A 17,100-nucleotide genomic window follows, 5' to 3' on the forward strand; every position below is an offset into this window, starting at 1 on the left:
ACCTTTACTCACTTTTGTTTCCAGTTCTTGTTGTTGTTATGTAACTTCAGGCATTTCACTGGTAGAAATAAACATTGATATTTTTGTGACACTGTTCCCCATATTGTTCACAGTGATATTATTGTGATATGATTAACTGATTAAAGGATAATTATGGTACAGGTTATGCAAGATGGGTCATGTAAGATGTCATTGGAAAAGTTATGACTTTCTGAATATGATTATCCTATTTGTATGCATGTATGGCTTTTGTCTGAAGTTCTGAATATAACTATGTATCTGTATTTCAAGTGAAGTTTCAGCTGGGTAACACCCACTAGGCAAAATGGTTTCAGTCTAGACAGCTGGTTGGGACGGGCCTATTCAGGGCAATGAGCTATTAGGGAAAACAATAGGCCTTAGAAGAAACTTATCTCCTACCTGATGAGCCTTCCTGAGAACCCTTCAGACAACCTATATGTAATGGATGCTATGATTCTACAAGGCCATGTGATCAGGCCACATAACTTTGGACTCCACCTTGGGGAGTCTGTACTTTTCCCACAGACTGGTTTGGAACTGAGTTTTGAAACAAAGGTTTTCCACCCTATGCTAAAGCTATATAAGGCAGGGAGTGATATCATCAGTGGTTCTTCGCTTCCCACTCAAGAGGACTCCTAGACATAGGCAGCGAGTTATATGGGCTCGTGGAGCCCTGGCACCAGGAATATTCAGAGCCGGGGGCCCTGCTCCAGCAATATTTGGAGTTGGGTCTCTCCCCCAGCCCTGCCTGAAGGGGGCCCCAGCCCACCCCCGCCAACCCCCCCACCGATGCGACCCCCTGGCCCCCGTGGCCCTTGAGTGCCCTTCACCCCTCCCCGAAGCGTTCCTTCCGCGGGAAGGAAAGCTTGCCTGCCTGCTTGCAGGTGCAGCTGTTATCTATGGTAACAAGAGATCCCAGCAGCAGTTTGAGGCAGGCAGCTGACTGCTGAACTGGGGTAGAGGGAAGGGGAGGAAGCACCCACATGCTTGGCAGCCCTCTTCCCCCCCCACCAGGAGAAGATGCCTAGGGGGCTTCTGGGAGACCTGATCATCCTGAGGAGAACATCACTCACCTGAGCAGCTGCTGGGGCTTCGGTGAGTATTTGATCCTGTGATCTGCCCCTCTCCCCCCACCACTCCGCAGACACCACTCCTGCCCCACACTGGGCAAGGGGCAGCGCCATGTCCTTCCCGCAGTGAGACTAGGGTGAAGGGCAGCAGGCTGCAGCAGGGGAGGAAGGAAGCCACATGTGATGGCAGTCCCCTCCCCCCTCCAGCACCCACCCACCCATCGCAGAGGAGACAAGGTGGGGGGGCTTCCTGAAACTGAGCAGCCGGGGCTTTGGTGAATTTTGTGACATCCTGCTCTCCCCCCACCCCGCAGCCACCGCTCCTGCCCCACACTGGGCAATGGGCAGCCCCATCCCCAGTGAGGTTACGGACAGGGGCAGCAGCATGGGAGGCCACACATAATGGCAGCCCCCACCCCTATACCCACCATAGGGGAGGCGAGGGAGCTGCCCCTTGCCCAGTGTGGGGCCCTAGAGACACATGCAGAGTGAGTGTGCTGGAGGGGGAAGAGGAGGGGTCCCTCAGCCGGGAGCTCGCTGCTGCCGGTGGGGGAGGGGGGGAGTCCTCTCTGACCCTAGCCCTGGGGCAGCCAGTCTGCACCCCAAGCTCCTCGTCCCCAGCCCTGCCCCACTACAGAGCCTGCACCCCCAGCACCCCAACCCTGAGTCCCAGCCTTGAGCCCCATCCTCACTGTGAACCGCTCATCCCCAGCCCCACCCCAGAGCCCTCACCTGAGGGGAAAACATACGAAACTTAAATTTGGCGATCATTTTGGGGTATGATCGTGTTTAGCACAATACTTGATTATTTTACACCCTTTAAAGTATATAATTGGTTGTATACAGGTGTTATGAAGTGGGAATGTTCTTAATGTTTTCTCTGAATACTGTGTGGATGCCTCAGTTTCCTCTATGCACTTTTTAAGATTCTAGGTGGTGGGATAAGGGGGTGTGATTGTTGCAGAGCCCTAGAGGGCAGGTGTGATGCTGTCTACAGAGAGAATGGCCGACACTCTGTCTCCTGGCAACTGGTGGCCTGGGCCCCACCCCTGCAAGGTGCTAACTGAAAGTGTTGGAGAACAAAGAGATCAGGTGACCTCTTTGTCCAGAAAAGACACAAAAAGGTCAGAGGAGGGGGCGGAGGCAGTGTCAGATTGGGGCTGGCTGGGGAAATGGGGAGAGGCCCAGAAGTTGGGTCTGGGCTCCCCACCCCCCAAGTTGGAACTGACTGAGGGGTCCTGTTTTCTGAACCTACAACAAGCTCTGTTTTATACTGTGTTCCTTCTGTTTTACCAGCTGCCTGAGAGTCACATCTGACAGTGGAGTTGGGGTGCAGGGCCCTCTGGCTTCCCCCAGAGCCCTGCTTGGGTGGACGCGCTGCAGGAGGTTCATGGTGTGGCAGACAGCAGCACACTGGCTCTCTAGGGCTCTAGAACAATCACACACCCTTATCCCACCACCTAGATCCTTAAGAAATTCATAGGGGAAACTGAGGCACACACACAGTATTCAGAGGAAACATTAAGAACATTCCCACTTTGTCACAACAGTTACGACAAATGTATAATATATTGAAGCAGGCAAGTGCTGCTTCTGACTTTCCACTTTTAATTGACCCTTGAAATCTTCTGGCGCCGGCGAGTTGTAGCTTCATTTTATCCCAGCAACAAATTCTTGATCTGTAGGACCACTAACAATCAACAACCCTAATCCTATATTTGTTTTAATTTTAGAAAGTATTTGCTTTTGAGGGTTGTTGATCAAAGAGTGCTTGGTTGTTTCCATATTCAAAAGAGTATTAATAATGTTGATATTCTTAGTTAAATATTTTTCTTACGATAGTGATATTGTGCAATAAAGAGAAACTGTTAAACACTTATGGTTTCCAGTCCATTTTTACATTATTTAATAAAATATATATTGGCTTACAGGGTGGGTGGGCAGGTGGGGAGAGAGGGGGACCATTCTGGGCACCACCAAAAATTATACAAACCTGCCGCCCCTGCTCCTAGAATGTTAATAATTAAAAAGCATTTACTGTACTATTTGTTATAAAGCGTGTAACCCCCCTCTCTCTGCTTCTCTCCCTTCATAGACAACGTGAGCATTTCTTAGTTGTATCAACACATCGACCACTTCATGGCAGCTTTCAACCTCACCCCCTCTGACCCTTCAACATTCCTCCTAACGGGCATTCCAGGCCTGGAAGCTGCTCATGTCTGGATTTCCATCCCTTTCTCCATGTTCTACATTATCGGACTGTTGGGAAATGTCACATTTCTGTCTGTTGTAGGCAAAGAGCAGACCCTGCACAAGCCAATGTACCTGCTGCTCTGCATGCTGGCACTTAAAGACATCGCCACACCTACCTTCATCATGCCAAAGGCACTGTGTATATTTTGGTTCAATTTGAAAGACATTACTGTGGCTGGATGCCTCACCCAGATGTTCTTCCTCCACATGGCTTCTGTTATGCACTCATCCACCCTCGTGACAATGGCCTTCAATTGCTACATCGCCACATGTAACCCTCTGAGATATGGCACCATCCTTAGCAATGCACAAATAGCTAAGCTAGGGCTTGTAGGTTTCATAAAAGCTGTTCTCTTCATTCTGCCCCTACCCCTGCTCCTGAGTCAGCAGCCATTCTGTGCAAATCACATTATCCCCCCCACACAATGTGAGCACATAGCTGTGGTGAAGATGGTGTGTGGAAACATCACAGTCTCCAGGATCTATGGCTTGGTGCTAATGTTTGTAATCAATGGGTTGGACCTGACGCTCATTGCCCTGTCCTACATTCTGATCATCAGGGCCATCCTCAGAATCTCATCTAAGAAAGCCCACCAAAAATCCCTCAACACATGCACAGTCCACATCTGTGTGATGCTAACATATTACACCCCGGGCCTCTTCTCCAACCTGACACATCGGTTCGGTCAAGGCATCACTCCCCACATTCACATCATCTTGGCTGACCTCTGTCTCCTCCTCCCTCCCATGCTCAACCCTATCATTTATGGGGTCAAAAACAAAGAGCTTCGTGACAAAGTAAGTAAATACACCTGCAGAAGGTGATCGCCTGGGGCCACTGACTTTAAACCTGTGTGACAAGACGGGAAAAGCATATCTGCTGGTTAATCCAGGGTACCCAGTCCCAGTTCGGTTGAGCTCAGCATTGTGGAAGTTCACAGTCAGAGAAGTTCCTCCCAACCAATATCTTATCACTCCATCACCAAGCACTGCTGTCTCCATTGCTGAGTTTCATCTCTCTGACCATCACCTGACCTCTTTCATTGTCACCTATCAGCCTCCAAGCTCACACACCCTGTTACTCAGTCTTTCCATGACTCTAAGGCAGGGGTCCCCAACGCAGTGCCTGGGGGTGCAATGGTGCCCGCCGAGGCAGTTGTGTCCACCCGCAGGACACTGCACCACCGAAATGCCACTGCCGAGAGCAGCCAACAAAGAACTGCCCATGTTGCCATTTCTCAGCGGTATTTCAGCGGTGATGCTGCTTCTGTGACGCTTCTTGCCACTGCAGCTTCTTGGTGGCATTTTGGCAACTGGGTGTCTGGTGACTATCAAAGTCTTCTGGGAATGGTAATATGCTATTCCCAAAGAAAGGTTGGGGACCACTGCTCTAAGGCCTACTCTACTGCAGTAAGTTGGCCTACTCTACACAACTCCAGCTATGTGAATAACCGTAGCTGGAGCTGACATACTTTAGGTCAAGTTACTGTGAGGTCTATACTGCGAGGGGGTTACTGGGAAAAAATCTCCTACCGACTTACCTTACTTTTCTCTTTGTGGGTAGAGTTGACTACAGACTACAGAGGTTGACTACAGAGCGATCTGCAGTCAATTTGGCTGGTCTCAGAGAGTCGACCCCAGCTGTAGTGTAGACCTACCCTAAGACTACCTTAAGATGATGTAGCATTTTCATGAAAAGTGGTTTTCTATTAGTCCCTGTGTGGTCAGGGGTCTTCTTCAGTTTTATGAACAGAAACAACACTTTCAGATAGCCAAACAAAAAACAAAAGAAACGGCAATGCTGAACTTCTTTATCATATGTAGAGTGATCCGGTGAGCAAAATTTACCTGATTTTTCTATTTTGAATACATCAGGAAAGCTGGAGGATAATCCTAATATTTCATTTGGGAAGTCCTAATACAGGAGAACTGCAGTAGCAATTAAGGACATTCTACTAGAGCTTGTTTGTGAGAGTTTCCTGTGCTATTTTATTTTGGGGTTAGAGCAGTAAATCTGACATAGGTTCAAGAGGCGAAATAAACAATTTCATAAGAAATGAAAGCTTGGTTAAGCAATTGACTACACAATTGATCAACAGACTGTATCAATCACTCCTTCGTCTCACATTCAATATTTTGACACAATGAGGGCACCCACAGAAATAATTCTTCTGCGCAAAAATGCTGATGAAGTCTATGAGACTCCAGTGTTAAACAAATTAATGGAAAATTTTAGTTTTGTTTTTCTCATTGTGCTCCAAATAAAGATTCTGGAAATGGTAAATGCTGTTTCCAAACCTCTACAGTTCGAAGACACACACCTATACAAAACAGCAGGATTACTTCCCAAATCCACTGAACTTGTATCTACATTTCAAATTGAGTTAAATGAAACCAAACATTCAGCAAGTAAATTATCAGGAAAATGGGGAAGAGAAATCAAGTCTGAAGAGAAGTGCTTGAGAAAGGCAAAAACGCAGGGGAGCAGCTCATTTTGTGGTCACCAGGGTGGAGAGCAGACCTGCTACAGGCAGCTCCAGCAGAGATGAGCTGAGGGAAGGCAGAATCTCCCCCTGAACAACTGCCCAAAGGTCCCTCCATGAGGGAAGGGAGGGCCTGCTGCAGGGACAGCCTGAGAGGGAAGCATTCATCTCTCATATGAATGCTGGACTTGATTGATCCCCTTTATTTGCTGTTTGGACTACTCCATCAGAGGAGAGCCCTGGGACTGAGCTGGCCCTGGGAGGTTGGGCCATACAACAGGAAGAGGCAGTTGCTGCCCGAGAAGACAGGAGAAAGACCTTGTTACATGCAACCACAGTTACCTTGATAACTTTTACTCAATCACCTGAAATTTCCTGGTAGGGAGGGAAATCTCACCCCAGAACAAAACCTGCTTCCTGACAGGTTATCACTGGAGGGTAGCTAATGTGACACCAATTTTTAAAAAGGGCTCCAGAGGTGATCCCAGCAATTACAGGCCGGTAAGCCTAACTTCAGTACCGCACAAACTGGTTGAAACTATAGAAAGAACGAAATTGTCAGACACATAGATAAACACAATTTTGGGGGGAATAGTCAACATGGTTATTGTAAAGGGAAAATTATGCCTCACCAATCTACTAGAATTCTTTGAGTCAGACCTCAAAAAATCATAAGATTTGCTTAAAAGACTCAAAAATAGGTACACTGGGGTTGAAAATGTCTTCTGGGTTCTAGGCCATTAAGTTGCACCTGTGTCATGTTTCCAAGGTTCCCTCTGTAACCAGAAGGCTGAGAACCAATGTGTTCTTTACAGCTGAGATTCTCACTTAATCCCAGGACTCCAGGAGCTGGGGTATTGAGAAAAACATCAAATATCATGAGACTTGAGATCCAATCATGAGAGATAGCAACACTGTTATGTTGGCAGAGTTGCTCGCTGACTGTAGTGCAGGGTGATTGCTGGGGCTGGGGGAGACTGTGTGCTTGTGAACTGTGGAAATAATATGTTCTGAAGCACAAACAGCATGTGTTGGATGACTGTGATGAAGTTGGATGAAGTGGCTAAGAAGCATGAGTACCAACCTCAGGGCAGACTGCTAAGGAGTAGGGCACACGTCCCAAAGTGGTTGTGACTCTATACTTTGATTTCATCAACCATCTATCGGTGTGAACCCCTCAAGCACTACAACAGCCTTACCATGGAGTCAAAGACAGTCACCTGGGTTCTCTCTGTCTTGCCATCCTTTGTAAGATAAGCCTGCCTTAGTGATAAATGGTCCCTTACACCAAAAATCACAATATTCAGGTTACTCCCAGTCCCAAAGGACCAGTCACTTACCCCAAATGCACCTCAGATCTCACACCAAAGACACTGCTACAATAAATTAAAGATTTATTAACCAAGAAAAAGAAGAGAGTTATTTACAAGTTTAGAGCAGGTAAACATACACACAGCAATGAGTTACAGTCTTAGGTTTCAAAAGGAGATAGAAGCTGCTGTAATATGCAAGCTTTGTATGTCCATTAAAGCTAACTCACGCTAAGCAGCTGGGGATTCCTTGCTTATGCTTAGAAATCTTTGCCCTCTCAGAATCCGAACAGCACAAAGACAGGCAGTTCCTTCTCAGCAGAGATTTTTAGTACTTTCCCCCTGAGTTCAAGCTGACGGGATGAGGCCAACTGTGCATTTCCTCTTCATGGGTGTGGGAGGGAGCAATCAACAAAGTCTTTTGTCCTCTGATGTTCCACAGTGGCTTGTCTGGTATCTCTGGGCCTTCTCTTTTTGGGCAGGGGATGACACCTCTTGGGGATAGCTAGTATCTCACACTTAGGAAAACTTCTCCCCTGATTATGGGGGTTTCCAGTTTCATAGCAAACAATTGTATAGTTAAAGAGCACTTAAATATTAACTTTAATATGGGGTACAGATGTCACCAATAACGCAGGGAGTAACTTAAAAAATGTTTCTTAAAGTGTGAACACTAAACTCATTTTTATATATCTAATACCTATTTTAACAATACCAACACACAGGTGAGCCAGACTGGTTTCCAGCTATGCATTTGGCAGTGTTCAGTGAGGTCTAGGGGCCTTGGCATGAGCTGGCAACTGGCTTGCCAACATCACAGCATGCTTGGATTTAAATGAGTTTATTGGGGCAGCCAGGAGGACACTTCCCCCTGGTGTTTCCATTGGAAGCTGGTTTCTTGAGCTGTTTTTATATGTAAACCATAAGGCAGTATCTCCAAGTCATCTTAGCATTGTGACAAAGTTTCTCCTCTGCCTTGGTGGGTCCTGTGTTTATTGGCAGATTTGCTTACCTCAGAGATTCATGGCAGCCCTCAGTTTGGCCACTTTTGCTAGTGGTTCAAACCTTCTGTCCACTCAGCTAACCTCATCACTGGCCAGCATGGAGGAAACAGAGAAGAATCCCTGCAGTCTCTGTGTCCCACCTAGTGGGTCAGGGACAGGCCAGATCCCTTTCAAATTTAGTCCTTCCCTTCTGGTGTTTCTCACAGACCAGGTCAACTCCTCCTGTAGCTGATCAGGAGTTTGGGGGAAACCCAAGCCCACCCTCTACACCGGGTTCCAGCCCAGGGCCCTGTGGATAGTAGCTGTCTACAAAGTCCCCTGTATCAGCTATGTGACAGCTACAACTCCCTGAGCTACTTCCCCATGGCATTCCCCCAGCACCTTCTTTATCCTCACTGCAGGATCTTCCTCCTGAAGCCTGATCACACTTGAACTCTTCAGTCCTCCAGCAGTATGCCTTCTCACTCGCTGCTCTTTGCACACTTCCCTACTAACTGACGGGAGGTCCTTTTTAAACCGGGTGTCCAGATTATCCTGCCTGCCATAATTGATTCTAGAAAGTTCTTAATTGGCTCCAGGTGTCTTGATTAGCTTGTCTGTCTTAATTGGTTCTAGCAGGTTCCTGATTGCTCTAGGGCAACCCCTGCTCTGGTCACTCATGGAACAGAAAACTGTTTATCCAGTGGCCAGTATATTTGCCTTCTACCAGACTCCTGTATCTGTCATTCATTAGTTGTCCGCCGTAATTATTTGGTGTTCCAGGTCCTGTGGACCCCCCTCTTAGGCTGGAGGGGGGGATCCGTTAGCAGTGGGTGGGCTTTGCCCACCCACTTCCTGGATCCCAATAAGACCAGACTCCTGTACCCCACTTGTCTGGGTCTGTCACAGCATATATAGTGGGTCCCAGAGAGTTGGAGGATTCCAGGCAGGGGTGGAGATAGGTCTGCTGTCCACTTTGGGGTGGCTTGTGTGGAGGGTTACAACCCCTCTGCTGTCCCTACTAAATGCTTTTATAAACTGAAAAAAAAATTAATAGTACTCACCTCAGTGGATATTAGTCATTTCCTGATTTTATATGCAGAGTTAACATACAAACCAACAGATTGATGTGACTGGTGTGTATTTATCCAAGTATGCAATTTCAGCCACAGGGGGCAGGATAGTTGCAGGGGATTAGTGTTGTGTTAATAGAACTTTTTGCCTCTTCATTCAGCACAACCGGTTATAAAGCACAGAGTAAATGCTGAGCCAGTTACCATTTAAGTAAACTGATGTAATTCCGGTCATTTCACTTTGAGTACAAAGCTGATTTGACCAGCATATTTATTTGTTCGAATCCCCCATATGTAAAGTTTAATGCTGTACAGCTAGTTTTGGAATGAGCCTTCCCACCAGAATGCTGAACTATCCTGTGGCCATTAATATTACAGCATTGGTAAAGACAATGCCTCTCCTAATACCCACGCAAAATCCATCCAAAAGGTGGCCATGAATTATCTTCCTGTCCAGTCAATCTGCTCTTCAAGGAATTTCCTCTACAGTTACAAAACAGTGGATTTTGGCAGAACTCTCCCCATGGAACATGTTCAACCACCACACACAGATCATTTTTACCGGAGGTATTGGACACGGAACTTGTATGTACTATTGAACTATGACAGTTTAGATTTCGTTTCTTTAAAATGCTTGTGAATAAAATAGGCATCCCCTCTCAACAGTCTTCGTCCTCTGCCTCCCAGGGCCAAACTCTCCAAAGGAAGCTCTACACAACAAAGGAACAACTAGCACGCTGAACTGGTCTCTGAGCTAAGGCAGGAGGAGAGCCACTGGGACAGAAAAGAAATGTAGAAATAAAACAAGAGCAAGTTCCATGTCTGTTGGGCACCATGGAGAATCCAAAGTGCTTCAGCCACAGAAATGACCTAAGAGAGTTGGAATTCTCTGATATGATCACACCAGGATGTTGGACTAGATGACTTTCTGAGGTCTCTTCCAACCCTAATCTTCTACGATTCTATGATTTACAAAGCAATTTCCCTCCAAAACATGTGGTTTAGGGTGCGCACAACAGCTCAGTGAAAATGCCAGCTCTTGGCAGACTAAGGTGAACAAAGGAAATCCAAGTGTGTGGAATGGATGGGAGCTCTGGCTTCATTGAACTGGTCTCCTCTGATGTTCTAATGCTCTGAATTAAGCTAAAAGCCAGGCCTTTATCATAGGGCACATGGAGATAGAGTTCCCGTCCCCCGCCACCCTATTGTAGACAGGACCTCTCCTACATGGAAGCGGCAACTCTGTAATCAGAGCCAAAGTCTGATGAAGTCTTCCCTCATATCAAACATCATTATGGTTCCTTCTCAACATGCTAAATTAAGGCATATTTCCACCCAATTCAGCCCACTGGATTTCAGTGGAAAGGGGTGGCCAAAAGGCAGCCAACTAGCCAGCTACAGAGTTCTACAGTGCAGCCCTCAGCCAGCCTCATCATGCCTATGGAGGGGTTCAGCCCATGGAGAGAGGTCCCAGCACGCAACACTCTGTTTAGCCTTCATACGCACATCAAGCTGGAAAAGTACATGATGGGTTTGCTTGTCTCCAGGGACCAAATGTGTGTCAGAGATGAGGGCAGCTGCATTGCCTCCATGTCATGGGTTGGTGGATGGCTGCCCGGGCTGCTCTCACTTTCCTTTCATTGGCTGGTTCCTAGAGGCCCCCCGTCACTGCGAGGCTGGTTTCACTGCTTCGCACGCTTGCATGGTCAAGTATATTTATCATACAGGGCATGCCCTCCGCCCAGGTGGCGCTCTCCTTGCACCAGCGCATCAGCCTTTCCTCTCCGGGCAGGTTCTGTGATGCAGAAACCAGGACACAGACAAGGATTTGAAACAGGCCCTAGCTGCGATGACGGGGGGAGGCCTTAAAGGGGCAGCACCAGAATGTTGTTGTGCAGGCTTTCCCTTAGACACGAGAAGGAAGCCAGCTCGGCGTGGGAGCCGAAGGCGCCGTCACACTGGGCGCAATGGGAGGGGCGCTGGCAGACATGGGTGCGCTGGTGCAAGGTGAGCGCCACCTGGAGGCTGAAGCTCTTCCCGCAGTTGGTGCAGACGAAGACGCTCTCCGCCGTGTGGCCGAGCTGGTGCTCCACCAGGGTGACGTGCCGCCCAAAGCTCTAGCTGCAGTGGGTGCGGATGAAGGTGCGCTCCGCTGCGTGGCTTTGCTCGTGCTCGCCCAGGGACGTCACGTCTCCAAACCGCCACCTGCAGTCAGCGCAGGTCAATGCCAGTTCCTCCACGGAGCTCTTTATCTGGAAGGCCCTGGCACTGCAGTTCCCAAGGGCCCTGGTACACTCAGCAGGAGCATCCTGCCCGCTCCCTGGATGGCTTCCAGGGGCCAGAGGGCTCTTGTAGGGCTTCCTTGCCAGTACACAAGGGGCCTCCAGCTCCTTGGTGTGGTTCTTTCCTGTCCCTTCTTCCTTAATGGCTTTTGCAGCCCAGTCACCCTGTTAAAGGGCTTATTCCTTCACCCTCTCACTTCCCTGGTCCTTGTCGTATGAACAGAGAGCAAATATACCCGAAGTCTGAAGGTGCAAACAATTCAATGCTTATTGGGGTGAACTTCCAGCAAGCTTAAATCCAAGTTCCTTTTTCATTATTTTCGAATCCCAACTTTCTTCCCGTTTGCTCCTAATTTTTATAGTAATATTCTCAACTATACCTTAACCAATCATGTTACTGAAATTTACCTAAGCAATCCTAACATATTATAACATAATTCTCTCACCAATTATATCCCACTTCCCTAATTAACTTACACCTAGCTAAATTAATTATACAACAGTCAGAAACAATTAGAGTACCAGACAGATTAACAATGGAAAAAGTGGGGGCCATAAAGACAAAACATACAGAAATGGGGGTTTCACAACCACAACTATTGAGAAGTGATTTCTTGCCAGACAGGATGCTATCAAACTAAGTTTTCTTTAACCATCTTTATCTGGTGGTGATAGACATTATCAGGACAGGATTGTATCCTAACAGCCCAATAGCACCTTCTTTCAATGTGACTAGGTTGGAATGTGAGGAGGTGACCGGTCGCTTCCCAGCTTATGGCTGCCTCTGCTGCTTAGCCAAAGGCCTTAGCCTAAGCACAGGGCCTCAGACTGTCACAGTAAGAGAAGGACCTTACACCGGCAGACAGAGATTTAGATTCTTTCTTTATACCTCTATAACTAGGTAAATGCTAAACATATACCTAAATTATTAAAGTATAGGAGTAGTAATACCTCAATAGCACTCATCACCATGCATTTTTGACAGGTTTCCATGCCCCGTTTGGGGCTTTTGTCCCACCTTCCCACCCTGTTTCTATTGGCGCCGAAGTTTGGCACCATTGGCCATTTTGAAAAAAAAATTGTGCGCATTTGAATGGGGAAAGTGTTGTGCTTGGATACATGGAGAGCAGTTTAAAGTTTGGGTAAGGTTTATTGAAAAAAGGGGATTGTGTAAGGAGAGCTATTGTTACAGGGCAGGTTATTAAAGAAAAGAGATGATGGGATGCTATAAAAGCATAGAAAATGTGATACACTGAGAGACGTTTGGGTAAGGTTTATTGAAAAACCTAAAAAGGCAATAAAAGCCAGGTTTAAAAATGAAAATGTAGTAAGCATATGATCAACAAGTGAATAAGGAAGCATTAAATAATATTAAAGGCCTGTTGAGTAAGCACACGCACAAATGCTGGCTAAAAAACCATTAAAAGCTATAAAAAGGCAATTTAGGAAGCACGTGATAAAAAAAGTGAATCAAAAAGCACTCAGTATCAGGGAAGATTAAAAGAAAGAACAAAGGAAAGATAGAGAGAACACGGTTAATCAAAAAGAGAGGGAGAGATGTTTTACCTTGTCTGTTTTTCAGTAAAATGAGGCAGCTGCACAGCTTAGAAATTTTCAGATTTCTTATTCCCGCCTTTGGATTGGGCCAATCAGAGGTTGTTTTACAACGGTGTTATAGAGCTTAATTTTCTGAACCAATTGTATAGGCCCAAGTGCCCCCACCCCCCGTAACTGCTTTAGGCTTATCTAAAGAAACAGACCCCCAGCATTTTACCCACCATGTAGTTTTTCAGAAGGGGGTTTTCATAAAAGTTAAAACCATACTCTTTTAGTAACAAACAATTTTTAAAAGTTTTTTTTCTAGGTTTTAGGCTAGCACTGGTTATTTTTTTTGGTAAGCCCAATATAAAACAACAGGCCTTTGCAGCTAATAGCTGTGATTAGAAAGAAGAAGGTTGTTTTTTTACCTGCTTTTTAACAAACACAAGTTAGTTACGTTAAGTTTTGTAATGGAATAAAGCTCTGCTTTATATTGACTTGAAAAGACACAGCCTTTTATTTACAGGGGTGTTTCAATAAAATAGAGCAGGCAGAGTTACCCCTAGTTTCTAGTAACAGACAGTTTATATTTCCCTTATTTTGTTAACCCCTGGATCAGAGAGAAGAAGTTTGTTTCTTTTTTCACTTTTTAACAAAGAGAGGTGAAAGTCTTCTAAATGAATAAACCCTTGAAAAGATACACTCCTTTATTTAGTCCCATTGGCATATGTGTTTGAATAAGCGGTAAGCCTGCAGAAACAGTTCAGGAATTAAAAACGCAAAAAAGTTTTAGACTAACATGATCAGTAAGAACAATGTGAAAAAAGAAGCCACTGTGATCAGAAATAAGAAAGCCCAAGGCCTGCTTTTAAAACAAAATAATACCAAAGACTTGTACTAAAAAGAACAGTAACTTTAACTGTAAATAAGCTTCCTATACAAAATACAAACTTTTTAACCATTAAAGCTAAATAATGTAGCCCAGGATTCCTGCCTTTGGTGTTTTTTGTTTTTTTAGAGGTCGCTTGCTCTGCTTTTATCTAAACCAACGGGACCCTGTAACAAAAGGTGACCAGCACACACTATAAACAATTTAAACATGTGTTTATTTGTAAAGTAATGCCTAAAATACCCTCTTTTTAACGTATTAAATAAACATTTAAAAGAAAAACCCACCTAAAGACACAAGCCTTTACTTACAGGGGTGTTTCAATAAAAAAGCATCCCAGGGCCTAAACCCTGACTAAGAAAAAGTTTTTCCCCAATGTTTTTAGTGAGAACAACTTGAAACAGCCTTTTGAAGGTACGGGATTAGAAAAGAAGATGAGCTCTTTGGAAAACAATGCTATCTGAAGACACAATTTTTCATTTAACCCCTTGGCATACGTGTTTCAACAACATGTAAGTCTGCAGAAACAATGCAGGGTTAAAAACATAGAAAACCTGTTTATAAAATTAATGTATAGTGATAAAAAAGTTTTCCCCTATGTTGTAGACTAACATGGGTCATTTTTTAGTAAGAACATTCTGAAACATGCTTTTTTAACAAAAACAGGGTCTGTGAGTCAGTGGATCAGAGATAAGAAGGCCAGGACATAACAAGAAAGCCCTAGGGCTGCTTTTAAAACAAAATTATACCAAATCCTTGTTGAAATAAACATTTTCTTTTGTTATGTGAAGAAGACAATGCTTTGTAACTAAGCTTATTAACAAGGTAAAATAAAAAAAAAAGAAATTACCTCAGGGTTAAAACCACAACCAGTTAGTTTATAAAAGTAATTTGTTAAAGTTTTTAACAAATAGAGGTAAAAGGCTTGTAAAGGGATAAACACTTTAAAAGACAAGTTGTATGAAGACACAGTCCTTCATTTAATGTGTTTGCATATGTTTCAATACAAAAAGAGCATGCAGAAGCACCCCAGGTCTAAACCCTGACTAAGAAAAGGTTTTTAAAAGCTTTTCCCTCTGGGGATTTTAGTGAGAATAAATTGAAACAGTCTTTTGAAGGTAGTGGATTAGAAAAGAAGACCTCTTTGAAGAAAAAACCCAGGGTTAAAAAACACAGAAATCCTGTTTATAAAAGTAAGGTATAGAGATAAAAATGTTTCCCCCTCTGTTTGAGATGAGCACTGGTCATTTTTTTAGTAAAGACAGTTTGAAACAGCATGCTGTTAGCAACAACAGCCTCTGTAAACCAGTGGATCAGAGATAAGAAGGCTGCTTCTTCACCTGCTTTTTAACAAATACAAGTGAAAGTTCTATTCAGTTTTGTAAAGGAATAAACACTTTAAAAGACAAACCAATATGAAGACAGAGCCCTTTATTTAACATTTTCACATGTTTTGTTTCAATTAAATAAAATGAGATACAGAAAGCAACTAGAGTGAAAACCATCGAACCTTCATAACAGAGAGTTTCTATTCCTCTTATTCTGTAACCCAGTGGAATAGAGAGAAGTTTATTTCGTCCCCGCTTTTTAAGGGTCACAGTTTCCCTCCATTCTGAGGGTATCTGGGAGGCATCTGGCCCTGAGGCCCTCTGGGGTAATTCCAGTGCAATGAACTGTAATCTGTTGGGGTTCTTCGGGCAGTTGGCTCGTTACATTTAAAACATTGCCCAGCTGATGGGTTACTGGGGTGAGGTGGGTTGCTGGAGAATGGTGTGGCAGGATGATAAGGTGTCTGCTGTATTCCTTAGGGTGTAGCTGGGGCCTTGGGCTGCCCCCGGTAGTACGGTGTGTTCTGAGGGTGTCCCTTCCGGCATCCTCTCCAACTGCAACCAGGATTGTTTCTCTCTCCCCCCACCACCCTTTTGTTCCAGTTTGCCCCACCTCTCTGGCGGTGTGGGACTGCTCTTATTGATCAGAATAAGAAGCAAGACTTCCTGCTGAGTCCATTTTCTTATCCCATAAACACTGTTTTATATCCTCCTTGGACATATTCAGGAATTGCTCCTGTATCATCAAATCCCGCATTCCTCCAAAGTTAGTTACAACCCATCCGTTGAGCCATTTATCAAACAGACCTGTCATCTGATTTACATAAGCTACATTACTTAGTCCAGGCACTCTTTCTCCCTGGTGGGTGACCAACTGGCCACTGCGAACCTGCTGTTAATTACTCAATACTGTTCCAGAAGTTAGGTCAATATGTGTGATATTCTAAACATATTGCTTATGTCCCTGTGTGCTTAAATAGAAGAAACTGCAGAGTTAGACAAGAGCATGTTTACTTGTATTTAATCCCTGATCAGACAGAATTGCTGTGTTCTCATTTCTTTATTCCTGACACTGCCTGGAGTGAAAGAGTTAAGTTGCCCCACCTGGGGATTTTGAAAAACCTGTGTAACATATTGCTGTGTTTAAACTACGAAATTGCCTTGGAGACTAATAACTTATCACTTTTCATAGTCAATTTTGGAGTCACTTTCAGCTGGAACTTTCAAAATACATACTAACTATTCCCGTTGTCCAAGGCATCAAATGTAGGTGTTGAGATTTCATCTTGGACTTTGTGATAGAGTTGAAACAGAGACTGCCATGAACTGTCCAGGGGATTAGGGAGGCGGTATAAGGGCCCTACCATCAATCAAACCCTAACCCCGCCTCTTGACCCCTTAGCGCCACCCACCGGAAGCCCCGCCCCCATGGGCTATTACTTCCTGGGTCAAGGCTGCCACGTGACCAGAAGCAAGGTGTGTCATGTGACACCCACCCCACCCCTTGACCCCTTAGCCCCACCCCTTGACCTCTGCCCCCTACCGGAAGTCCCGCCCCATGGGGTATTACTTCCAGGTTCAAGGCTGCCACGTGGCCGGAAGCAGGGTATGTCATGTGACCCCCTCTAACAACTCCTCCCACTGCCCTCTACCAATCAGGATGGGTTTTGCCCCTGTAGGACTTCCCCCAAGACGAGCTTTGACCAATCAGGGCGAGTTCCGGGGCGTGGTGTCCTCTCCGGAAGTGGGTCTTGTGACCCCTCTAACAACTCCTCCCCCCACCCCGATACCAATCAGGAGGGGTTTTGTTCCGATAGGACCAAGAGGAGATTTAACCAATTAGGATGAGTTCCGGGGGCGGGGTGACCC

The 17,100-nt window shown here is 45.4% G+C and overlaps 1 protein-coding gene across 1 annotated transcript; it reads left to right on the forward strand.

Moving 5' to 3' along the window:
• Positions 1 to 3,230: 3,230 nt before the first annotated feature.
• On the forward strand, positions 3,231 to 4,169 carry LOC144278603 (olfactory receptor 52P1-like). The gene has a single exon (XM_077840018.1). It carries the CDS (start codon positions 3,231 to 3,233, stop codon positions 4,167 to 4,169), a length of 939 nt encoding a protein of 312 aa, XP_077696144.1.
• The last annotated feature ends 12,931 nt before the right edge of the window (positions 4,170 to 17,100 follow it).

This window comes from Eretmochelys imbricata, chromosome 1 (assembly GCF_965152235.1).
Source record: "Eretmochelys imbricata isolate rEreImb1 chromosome 1, rEreImb1.hap1, whole genome shotgun sequence".
Taxonomy (NCBI): domain Eukaryota; kingdom Metazoa; phylum Chordata; order Testudines; family Cheloniidae; genus Eretmochelys; species Eretmochelys imbricata.

Excerpts from the sequence above, each read along its gene's own strand:
- LOC144278603 (XM_077840018.1), top strand. The coding sequence starts at position 3,231 with ATGGCAGCTTTCAACCTCACCCCCTCTGACCCTTCAACATTCCTCCTA.